The sequence below is a fragment of the Oncorhynchus mykiss genome, chromosome 13 (assembly GCF_013265735.2).
Source record: "Oncorhynchus mykiss isolate Arlee chromosome 13, USDA_OmykA_1.1, whole genome shotgun sequence".
NCBI classification, from domain to species: domain Eukaryota; kingdom Metazoa; phylum Chordata; class Actinopteri; order Salmoniformes; family Salmonidae; genus Oncorhynchus; species Oncorhynchus mykiss.
The window spans coordinates 20,736,684-20,749,460 of NC_048577.1; the positions used below are offsets into that span (position 1 = coordinate 20,736,684).

General features: G+C 42.9%; 1 protein-coding gene across 1 annotated transcript; it reads right to left on the reverse strand.

Annotated features, from left to right (window-relative positions):
* Positions 1-1,201: 1,201 nt before the first annotated feature.
* e7 (type I keratin E7) lies at positions 1,202-6,374 on the reverse strand. The gene is given in 8 exon segments (NM_001124353.1): positions 1,202-1,597; positions 1,809-1,855; positions 2,305-2,525; positions 3,127-3,252; positions 3,577-3,741; positions 4,466-4,622; positions 4,987-5,069; positions 5,913-6,374. Coding segments are annotated over 8 exon segments (1,317 nt in total). The 5' UTR covers positions 6,324-6,374; the 3' UTR covers positions 1,202-1,490.
* Between the last annotated feature and the right edge of the window lie 6,403 nt (positions 6,375-12,777).

The window sequence follows — 12,777 nt, forward strand, 5'->3', positions numbered from 1 at the left end:
TGCTGCCAAATGGGAGGAGAAATGATTTGAGAGATCATGTTCAAAACATATACACAATGATCAAGTATGGTAGATTCTGAGACACCAGCAGCATAACACCCTGCATCCCACTGCTGGCTTTCTTCTGAGCTAAGCAGGGTTGTTCCTGCTGCAGATGCAGAGGCACATCAACATATTTTTCACCGAGTTGGCTCAGGGATTCAAAAGAGCGACCGTTCAGATACTGGCCCAACGCTCTTAACCGCTCGACTACCTGCCGCCCCGTTCTTCACTGTCTCCAATCTCACTCCTAACTCAGTAACAGGCCAGCTCAAGCATGAACCTTTACATAGAGTACTGTTTATACTGTAGCTCTGAGTCTTGCTCAACTGTCCTTACTCACACTGTTAATATTGGTCTTGTCCCACCCTGACCCAATAAGACTTCACCATTACAATGTTTTTTATTAAGTCAGTTCCTTCCCATCCTTGGGAACAAAGTGAAACCTTTCAATTGAGTTGTTCTTAACTCCCCTTTTCTTGACTCCAGTATCTTTGTAATCATCTGTAATTAAAGTGATTTGTTTGGGGAATTCAGACTGTGACCTCAAATCATATATTTGATTGGAGATGACTGCTTCAGTGTGGTCAGTCGAGATTAAACTTTATAGATTATCTCAACTTTATAGATGCCAAAGGTGTTATCTGTACAGGGCCATGATCCACTCCCATTAGACTAACCCTCTTTTGACAATGTCTCAGGATTATGCTTCTTTAAAGGAATTGCATAGAGTTCGCTGCCTATTTATTTTTCCGTGATGATTTGTTAATGACCTCATACTGAATCATACTAACTAAATGTTATGATGAAGATAACATTATAACACTACAGCACGTGTCAAAATCATTCCATGGAGGGCCGAGCATCTGCGGGATTTCGCTCCTCGTACTTGATTGATGAATTAAGGACACTAATTAGTAAATAACTCCCTTCACCTGGAAAAACAGACACTAGGCCCTACTTGGAATGATTTGGACACCCCTGACCTACAATATAAAATAGACTGGCATAAAATCCTCTCTTTAAGTGTTCCTTGATATTTGATCATGTTCATCATCCCCTTCTGAACAATGTTACTTCCCAATGACAAGACAGTGGACTGAGAGGATAAATGATTTGAGAGATCATGCTCAAGACAAACAGACAACGATCAACTACGGTAGATACTGAAACATCTTTTATTATGTGATTTGGGACAATTCAACCAAACGTCACACATTGTCATTCGATCAACAAGGACATTCAAAAGCATGTTTGTTTTGTCAACTTAAATATCAAATATGGTCAATTTATGAAATATTGCACGGTTCTGCACATTCAACGAGCATACAGGCAACACCAGAGCAATGCCATCCAGAGGAGATTATAACAGTTTAACATTCTTGGTGTTCCTTTTAGCCGCAGGTGGAACCAGGCTTTTACTGACAGGTGGGTTTGGGTGGGTAAGGAAACTATTTTTTCGCCACCTCCATGTCCACATCCTCTGTACGGGAGACAACCTTTCCATCGATTATCTCCTCGATCACCATCCTCACTCTCTTTGTCACCACTGGCTCAGCTACAAAGTAGGGACACATAACCGTTAGTAAGTACACTTAGTGTTGGGCATAGCCAATAAGGAGAAGCACAGAACCATGAGAACAGATTGGCACCTTTAGCACCTTCAACTCAACCAAATCCTTTGTGTTCTAGAGTGTTTCACAATTGCTACTGCTGGGTTCAATCAAAATGGGATTTGATGTGATAGAAAAGGGTCTCGCTCTACTTACGTTTCTTGACCTCAACAATCTCAACCTTCTTGGTGATGACAGCTCTCCTGGAGGGCAGAAGATAGTCGAAGTGTTAAGCACCTTCCTATTGAACATCTCTACATTGATCTCTCTACTCTGTAACACAGTCTCTATTGCCCAGTTCCAAATCGACCCCTGGCCCCTTCCCCTGGGCACTTCTTGTAGATCTGTAACGTTTTGATGGGCTACTGTAGGTCATTAGCATAATGATGATTGCTCCATCTTGCCCTCTAGTAATATGTAATATTCACAACCATAGTTCTTGCATGTATCCAGTCATTTTAGATCAAAAGTGCCTACAGCAGGTGGTTATGTGTCAAAGGTGTAGGGGATACTGAAAGGCAAACAGGCTAGGGGTTGATTTGTAATTGGGTATGTAAACGTCCATTTATCATTTACATTGGGTATGTGAGGCCCATGTAAATCCCATTGGGTATGCACATTAGAGATCTGCACCCTGCTCTCCTCTCCTTACCCGACATCCTCTCCGTCCAGCAGCCTCCTGTACTCGGCGATCTCCATCTCCAGCCGAGTCTTGATGTCCAGGAGCATGCGGTACTCGCCGGCCTGCCTCTCGATGTCCGTCTTCATGCGACCCAGCTCCTGCTCCAGGCTGTTGACCATGCCCTGGAGCTGGTTCAGCTGCATGCTGTAGCGGGACTCAGTCTCATTCAGCTGGCCCTCCGAGGCTGATTTCTATAGGGAGAGAGGGAGGAAGAGGAAGGGTTAAAGACTTCAGACCGATTCAACAAGTGGTGTTGATTTAGGCCAAGTCTCGACTACCCGCACTGACATCAGTGCATGATTGAGGTGAAGTTCCTGGTGAGCACGTGTTTTTAAGAATTCAGTTTTGAGGATCACAGCTGTAGTGTAACAAAAAAAACGGTTATCCTCAACTTCACTTCAACTTCACTTCATCTATCCATCGATCGAAGAGCTTGTCAAAAATGAAATGCATTATTATTATTGTGATCATTACAAAGCTCTGAGTTGACTGATTGCTTCTCTCTCTAGAACTAATCCATCATATTCAGTTTCTAAAAGGGAAATCTGAGGACTCATGTGTAACCCGTAGGGTAGACATGTATTTATGAGGTCTAAATGATGATGGTTTTACTACGAGGTGTCAGTTGTACTGCACTGTTTAACTGAAGCTCCTAATCTTGTAAATGTCATGCATTTCCGAATCCCGAGTAATCTGCGACAGTAATTACACCCTATGAGCTCTAACTCATACGTCTAGCAACAACCAGGAGGCAGAGAGGGGTGTGACGTTAGGGGGTATTTGTTTGCTCACCAGGCTGAGCTGGGACTGCAGCTCGATCTGCAGGGCCTGCAGGGTCCTCTTGAGCTCGTTGATCTCACTACGGGACGTCTCCAGGGTCTCTGTGCTGCTGGTCACCACCTTGTTCAGCTCATCAAACTGGGACGGACAGAAGGAACATATGCACAAAATTAATTATCTATGGTCTGATATTTTACCTTTATTTATCTAGGCAAGTCAGTTAAGAACAAAATCTTATTTTCATTGACGGCCTAGGAACAGTGCCTTGTTCAGGGGCAGAACGACAGATGTTTTACCTTGTCAGCTCGGGGGATTTGATCTTGCAACCTTTCAGGTTACTAGTCCAGCACTCTACCCACTAGGCTACCTTAAGACGCACTAAGCCATTTTCATATGATCTAAAACAGAACAGATGGATCAAGAGGTTCTCCCTTGACAAGGTTGGGCTCTCGTTCTCCTCACCTTGCCCTTGTACCAGGTCTCCATGTCGCGGCGGTTCTTCTCGGCGATGCCCTCGTACTGAGTACGGATCTCCTCCATTATCTTGGCCATGTTCTGCTGGGGTGCTGCGTCCACCTCCACGTTCACTGAGCTGACATTCATGTGGGCCCGCATGGCAGCAATCTCCTATAAGGGCCACAGAGGGATGACAGAGGTCAACTGGGGTCAGCACCAGCTGAGAGGCAAATGGAGGTTGCCACTGGGTAGGCTGTCCCTGGGTAAGATAAGATACAACTTTACTGCCCAAGACAGGGAAATTGTCTAGCACAATTACACAGGGGTGAGGCGTCAAATTGGGTCACAAACAGGTGAGGTGCACTGGTGTCTCAGGTTCAACCACATGACAAATCAATTAGGTACTTGGGTGCCACAAACGGTCAACATCTTTCATACATCTTTCATAATAGTTACAGTGTTCATGGTGTATTTCCGTCAGCTTCTCTGACATCCTATACAACCGTCCTACAGTAAGTATATCCAACAGGAAATAGGACTTGCCACCATGTGATCTCAAGTGTGGTTTTAACAGCCATGCCGTACTGCTGCAGGGCTTGTAACAAATTTGCTGACAGCTTTAAAGCTACACAAACAGAGACAGCGCAGACACTCCAAACAAGGTCTGTTTGATCTGTTGTTTGCATTGTCATTGATACAGCCAAAGACAATACTGCTTGGCATGCGATGAGAATGAATTATGTCTCTGACAACCACATTGTTTTCATCTAGGTAAAATATATAAGAATTTGGAAACGTGGGGAGGTCTTGCTATTGCTATTGCCATGACTCTTGGGGATATGGTATGATAAAAGAGGGCTTCCAAGGCCCCAACAGAGCCCTGAGGGACACCCACCTCCTCGTGGTTCTTCTTGAGGTAGACCAGCTCCTCCTTCAGCCCCTCAATCCGCATTTCCAGGTCTGACCGGGACATGGTCAACTCGTCCAGAACCTTCCTCAGTCCAGCGATGTCCGCCTCCACCGACTGACGCATAACCAGTTCATTCTCAAACCTTTCCGGAGGGGGAAGGGACAAACGGTGCATGTGAGTTAACCAGCATTATTAACAGTTGCCGCCAACAGTAAACATACCAAATGGCACAAAAACGAGTCAGACCTGCTTTACGTGCAGTCGACCGCTGATGATGTTCCTAAGGTGTACAGTAATGTGACATTGAGCATCACGTCGTGGACACGTTGACCTTCGTGTAATGTCACACTAGGAGTGCCTTCATACTCTAATAAGGGTATAAAAGTTGCACGACTAAAGTCGATATATGACGTATAGTTCCCATTCCAATCCCGACTTAAAGCATTATTCTAAGGTGAATTCAACAGTTGTTTGCCGCTTCCATCTTATAGACCCTTTGTACTCACTTGACTTTGAAGTCCTCCGCAGCCAGTCTGGCATTGTCTATCTGCAGGAGGATGCCGGCGTTGCTCAGAGTGGCAGCACTGATCTGAGAACAGGGCAACAGCAAAAAAACTGGTTGGTACATGGTACATTAAAAAGGAAGACGATTACACACTGTCAGGCCTATCACAATGATTACATCATTTGCTTTTGATTGTCAAAAACAATGAAGGTGCATTCTCCCGAGCCATAATCGTGAATAGCTGTAATGAGAGACTCTTAAAGTGTGATAAGGTGAAGCCTACCAGAGCTATAGTATTGTGTTAGTAAGTCATTGATTAGCCTCCTACCCACACAGATATACTGTAGCCTATCTCTGGCAAAGGCCACGCAGTTATGAATGGGACATGAAAGTAATACGCGTGACTAGAATCCCATCAGATGCAATAATTCAAAACGCTACTGAACAGTGGTGTGATTCATTTATAGCGTCATCATCGCGGCTCTCCCCTTTGAAAGAAGTAATGCAGGCGGCATGAGTGTGAATATAAATGTTGACAGGGAGATAAGTTGAATGGAAGTGAAGGTTTCACATGCCAAGCCCTTTTTTTGGTAGATTATTTCTTTCAATAGACAATAGATTCATGACAATTAAGTGCTATAATCCATCACTACTGTAAACTTGGTATGATTCCTCAATCAAATTCACATCCCGAGGGCACACTTCCATTGCAACATGACAGCTTCATAGACGCAGCCAGTCAATGAACTTCAGGGTATGTCTTGTGTCTTGTAAATAATAATTGAATTGTATATGAGAATAGATGTTGTTTTCTGCCAGAGTAGTGAGGCCCCAACAAATAGTGAGGTTGATGAAATAAAATGTAATCAAATCAATCTCGCTCAATATAGCAATATACTGTATTTATTATGCCCCAAAGATGCTCACCTTTCTGCGCAGGTCGACAAGAATAGCTTCGTATTTGCTGTAATCTCTGGTGACCGGTTTCTTATTCTCGTACCACTCGCGGATTTGACGCTCGAGCTGGGCATTCGCCGTCTCCAAGGAGCGCACCTTCTCCAGGTAGGTAGCCAAACGGTCGTTGAGGTTCTGCATGGTAGCTTTCTCGTTGACCGACACTGCATTACTACCATAGTTGCCATTGTCACCCCCAAGCCCACTGGACAGATCAAAACCGCTCCTGGTGCCCGAAGCATAAGATACGCGGACACTCTGTCCCCCTGCCCCTCCATAGACGCTTGGTGCCTGTGATGCGATGCGACTCTGGTAACCTCCTCCGAGAGACATGGAGGATGAGCCTCGGCTGCCTCCATAACTGCGAAGTGATAAAGCACTCATGGCGACGTTGTGATGATGGGTATGTAGAGATGACACAACCCGGAGTGGTACTTTGTAGAGTTGGTGGTGAATCAGTTCATGCCTGGTAGCAGAATATATACCCCACTTGGAGGTGGGAGAGGCTGAAGGGCGTATTGAGATAATTATTTACGTGAATAGATATTCATCCAACAGGTGTGTCCTTAGTCAGCTCATTAAATAAGGTCACTAAGGTGTGGTGCGCGTGAGAGTTAGCTGGCATTCTGCCTCCATCATTTGTATCACTTTCATTTACAGTATGACAACTGTCACGGCATGTTAAACCTCAAGTGAGCAAGTTATGAATATGATAAGATAGAAGCTTACGTTTTAAGAGATGACCGACGACTGAATCCCGCAACAAAAAGTGTACTTTTCCCTCTGTAGTCACCGGGAAATGTAGGATACAGTAAAATAGGAACTCTAACTAAACGTAGTAGAACAGTAGGCTAGCCCACACGACATGCTCATGTTGGTAGGCTATGTTTTGGATTGATGAATTGATGACATGGTTACCCTGATATTTACTTGATGTTAAAAGATTCAAATAGGAAATGCCAATTTGTTAACAGAGATGTCACATGAATCAAGAGGGCATTCAGGACAGAGTGAGAGAGAGCGAGAGAGAGAGAGAGCGAGAGAGAGAGAGAGATAACAATTACAATGACCTTTAACAGGTACTCTAAACATCACATCAAAGGTATAGTTGGTTGCCCACACAGTACAGGTACAGTGGGGCAAAAAAGTATTTAGTCAGCCACCAATTGTGCAAGTTCTCCCACTTAAAAAGATGAGAGAGGCCTGTAATTTTCATCATAGGTACACTTCAACTATGACAGACAAAATGAGAAGAAAAAAAAACAGAAAATCACACGATTTTTAATGAATTTATTTGCAAATAATGGTGGAAAATAAGTATTTGGTCAATAACAAAAGTGTATCTCAATACTTTGTTATATACCCTTTGTTGGCAATGACAGAGGTCAAACGTTTTCTGTAAGTCTTCACAAGGTTTTCACACACTGTTGCTGGTATTTTGACCCATTCCTCCATGCAGATCTCCTCTAGAGCAGTGATGTTTTGGGACTGTTGCTGGGCAACACAGACTTTCAACTCCCTCCAAAGATTTTCTATGGGGGTGAGATCTGGAGACTGGCTAGGCCACTCCAGGACCTTGAAATGCTTCTTACGAAGCCACTCCTTTGTTGCCCAGGCGGTGTGTTTGGGATCATTGTCATGCTGAAAGACCCAGACACGTTTCATCTTCAATGCCCTTGCTGATGGAAGGAGGTTTTCACTCAAAATCTCACGATACATGGCCCCATTCATTCTTTCCTTTACACGGATCAGTCGTCTTTGTCCCTTTGCAGAAAAACAGCCCCAAAGCATGATGTTTCCACCCCCATGCTTTACAGTAGGTATGGTGTTCTTTGGATGCAACTCAGCATTCTTTGTCCTCCAAACACGACGAGTTGAATTTTTACCAAAAAGTTATATTTTGGTTTCATCTGACCATATGACATTCTCCCAATCTTCTTCTGGATCATCCAAATGCTCTCTAGCAAACTTCAGACGGGCCTGGACATGTACTGGCTTAAGCAGGGGGACACGTCTGGCACTGCAGGATTTGAGTCCCTGGCGGCGTAGTGTGTGGGAGGCTCTGCTACTTTGGTCCCAGCTCTCTGCAGGTCATTCACTAGGTCCCCCCGTGTCGTTCTGGGATTTTTGCTCACCGTTCTTGTGATCATTTTGACCCCACGGGGTGAGATCGAGGGAGATTATCAGTGGTCTTGTATGTCTTCCATTTCCTAATAATTGCTCCCACAGTTGATTTCTTCAAACCAAGCTGCTTACCTATTGCAGATTCAGTCTTCCCAGCCTGGTGCAGGTCTACAATTTTGTTACTGGTGTCCTTTGACAGCTCTTTGATCTTGGCCATAGTGGAGTTTGGAGTGTGACTGTTTGAGGTTGTGGACAGGTGTCTTTTATACTGATAACAAGTTCAAACAGGTGCCATTAATACAGGTAATGAGTGGAGGACAGAGGAGCCTCTTAAAGAAGAAGTTACAGGTCTGTGAGAGCCAGAAATCTTGCTTGTTTGTAGGTGACCAAATACTTATTTTCCACCATAATTTGCAAATAAATTCATTAAAAATCCTACAATGTGATTTTCTGGATTTTTTTCCTAATTTTGTCTGTCATAGTTGACGTGTACCTATGATGAAAATTACAGGCCTCTCTCATATTTTTAAGTGGGAGAACTTGCACAATTGGTGGCTGACTAAATACTTTTTTGCCCCACTGTATGTGTGGAATGGCCAAAACAACACACAGAAACACATTCATTTACACTGAGCATACCAAACATTAGGAACACCTTCTTAATATTGAGATCATTTAGCACAGATAGCATGCCGAAAGATTGACATGCCATTTATTTAAACAATTGACATGCCATTGATATTAACTGAATTACACAGAAAACTGAGTTCATGTTTGGCTTCTGCCGTAGGCCAGTGTTGGTACAGTATACAGGCCGCTAGACGTCTTCTCACGTCAAACTCAAGTCTCCGTTATTTTGTCAACAGGTGCAAAGTGTGAATCACAACCTAGGTGTTTCCCAGATGTTGAGCGTAAACACAACCTTTCCAGGTTGTCTTCGCCATCCCTCTATGGAGTTGCTTTCACAGACATGTCCTTGAGTATAAGACAGTTGCAATGATATGATTAGCTTGTAAAATAGAAAGCAACCACAAACTGGCGTTGTTCTAATGACTTGCCCCTAACGGTTACCGATGCTGATGTACTTTTCACCTTTTGTGAAATCAAACTCTATTATATGTTCAATATGCTGTCTGATTATATGTGACGGAATGCTGCAGGTCATGCTTAGTTATCATTTTCTATATAGCCTTTGCCGTACTGTGGTTATGGTATATCTGTGTGGGTAGGCTAATTAATTACTTACTAACACACCTTTATAGTTCTATGTACTGTATGTTGTTATGCCTTCATAGCTGTTTTAGGAAAATCAAACATTCAAACGCAATACACTCCGTCCCTTATCTTTCAATCTCTGTTCTGATATGTATTATATCGTCATAACCTCAGTTGTTTACACTTTGAGAAAGTGATCTTGTGTTTGTGACTGCGTGACACATAACAATAGTAAAGCCCCCTTCACTGGCTCAAATAGCCGACCAATCAGCCTGTTACCAACCCTTAGTAAACTTCTGGAAAAATTGTGTTTGACCTGATGCAATGCTATTTTACAGTAAACAAATTGACAACAGACTTTCAGCACGCATATTGGGAAGGACACTCAACAAGCATGGCACTTACACAAATGACTGATGATTGGCTGAGAGAAATTGATGATAAAATGATTGTGGGGGCTGTCTTGTTAGACTTCAGTGCAGCTTTTGACATTATCGATCATAGTCTGCTGCTGGAAAAACATATGTGTTATGGCTTTACAGCCCCTGCTATAATGTGGATGAAGAGTTACTTATCTAACAGAACACTGAGTGTGTTCTTTAATGGAAGCCTCTCAAACATAATCCAGGTAGAAGCAGGAAATCCCCAGGGTAGCTGTTTAGGCCCCGTGTTTTTATCTCAATTTTTTCAAACGACATGCCACTGGCTTTGAGTAAGGCCAGTGTGTCTATGTATGCGGATGACTCAACACTATACATGTCAGCTACTACAGTGACTGAAATGACTGCAACACTCAACAAAGAGTTGTAGGTAGTTTTGGAATGGGTAGCAAAAAATAAGTTCATCCAAAATATTTCCAAAACTCAAAGCATTGTATTCGGGACAAATCATTCACTAAACCTTAAACTTCAACTACTGTACATCTTGTAATGATAAATGTGGAAATTGAACAAGTTGAGGTGAATCAACTGCTTGGAGTAACCCTGGATTATAAACTGTAATGTTCAAAATATATTGAGTCAACAGTAGCTAAGATGGGGAGGTCTGTCCATAATAAAGAGCTGCTCTGCCTTCTTAACAACACTATCAACAAGGCAGGTCCTACATGGCCTGGTTTTGTCGCACCTGGACTACTGTTCAGTCGTGTGGTCAGGTGCCACAAAGAGGGACTTGGGAAAATTGCAGTTGGCTCAGAACAGGGCAGCACGGCTGGCCCTTAAAAGTACACAGAGAGCTAACATTAATTTGATTTATTTTATTTTATTTCACCTTTATTTAACCAGGTAGGCAAGTTGAGAACAAGTTCTCATGTACAACTGCGACCTGGCCAAGATAAAGCAAAGCAATTCGACACATATAACAACAGAGTTACACATGGAGTAAAACAAACATACAGTCAATAATACAGTAGAAAAATAAGTCTATATACAATGTGAGCAAATGAGGTGAGATAAGGGAGGTAAAGAAAATAAATAGGCCATGGTGGCGAAGTAAATACCATATAGCAATTAAAACACTGGAATGTTAGATTTGTCAGTAGATGAGTGTGCAAAGTAGAAATACTCGGGTGCAAAGGAGTAAAATAAATAAATAAATACAGTAGGGGAAGAGGTAGTTGTTTGGGCTATTTATAGATGGGCTATGTACAGGTGCAGTGATCTGTGAGCTGCTCTGACATCTGGTGCTTAAAGCTAGTGAGCTATTTATTAAAGCTATTAATGTCAATCTGCATGTCAATCTCTCGTGGTTCAAAGTGGAGGAGAGATTGACTTACTCATTACTTGTTTTTGTAAGAGGTGTTGACACCAATGCATACCTCACAAGACATGCCATCAGAGGTCTCTTCACAGTCCCCATGTCCAGAACAAACTATGGGAGGCGAATAGTACTACATAGAACCATGACTACATGGAACTCTATTTGACATCAGGTAACTGATGCAAGCAGTAGAATCGGATTCAAAAAGCAGGTAAAAATACACATTATGGAACAGCAGGGACTGTGAAGTAACACACACATAGGCACAGACACATGCATACACACACACACGATAACATACTCACTATACACACACGTACACATGGATTTTGCATTGTAGATATATGGTAGTGGAGTATGGGCCTGAGGGCACACACTCAGTGTGTTGTGAATTCTGTAATGAAGGTACTGTAATGTTCAAAAAAAATTCTCAGACTGCAGGAAGAGTAGCAGCAGCTAATGGGGAATCCACAATAAACACATATACAAATAACAAAAAGCTTTCTCTGTTGTAGTTCAATGTTGGCAATCCTCAATGCAGAAATAAATATATATAAAATCGCCAATAGCCTCAAATTAGTACTTGTGAGCCTCAATGAGAAATAACAAAACAGGTAATGAAAGGACATGAGCTTTTCCAAGGGAGCCACCTGGTCCATTCAGAACAATATGTACTTTCTAATGAAAACCGCTGTACGATGTTCCAATCAACACACATGAATAGCCTTTCAGGTGAACAAGACTGGAGAGGAGCACATTCCCCACCCTCATAATCATAGCTTTGCCCAATTAAAAAAAATAGTTGTTTATTTTAGACCTGTAATTCCCCCTTTGGTTTTAATGCTTACAGGTTTTGCAGCATTTTTGAAAGTTACCCAAGCATAGCTTAGAGCTCTTACCCTAGAAGATCTGGAGCCTGCTGGTTTTCGGTCCTACCTGATAATTAATTGCACACACCTGGTGTCCCAAGTCTAAACCAGTCCCTGGTTCGAAGGGAACAATGAAAAGATGCAGTGGAACTGGCTTTGAAAGCAAGTTGAATTTGAAGGGCTGAGAGTATCTTTACTGTAATTGCCCGCCCGCCCTCCCTCCCTCCCTCTCTCTCTCTCTCCCTCCCTCCCTCCCTCCCTGTCCCTCTCTCTCTCTCCCTCCCTCCCTCCCTGTCTCTCTCTCTCTCTATCATGTGATTATTTTCAAGGTCAGAGTGGGTTGATGTTAGCTGGTTTGTCGACATGCTTTCATTTCGGTGGCCTTCACACAGGTGTGATGGAGGTCCCTGTCACGTCCCTACACTTTCCGCCTGTTCGTGAGTGACACGGCGTACTGACAGATGGCTACTGAACTACTACCCAATGGACACACTGGTTGAATCAACGTTGTTTCCACGTCATTTCAATTAAACGATGTTGAACCAACGTGGAATAGGCGTTGAATTGATATCTGTGCCCAGTACTTAGCAGTTATTTTCAAGCCCACATGGCTTCCTCATCTGTGCATCAGTTCATTACCTGATGGGGAAATGGAATAAGGTGTTGTGTCCTCTAGGCGAAAACAGTAACAGACAGACGTCATTCATGCACATTTTGTGCCACACAGACTTTTTACTCATTACAACACTCATTACAACACACATTTAAAGTGGTCCCATGATCGGATGTGTTTTCTCAACATACTGTCATTTATCATTAAGACGGTTTTAATTAAGACTGTCTTAATTAACCACGCGTGGGCCACATGAAAT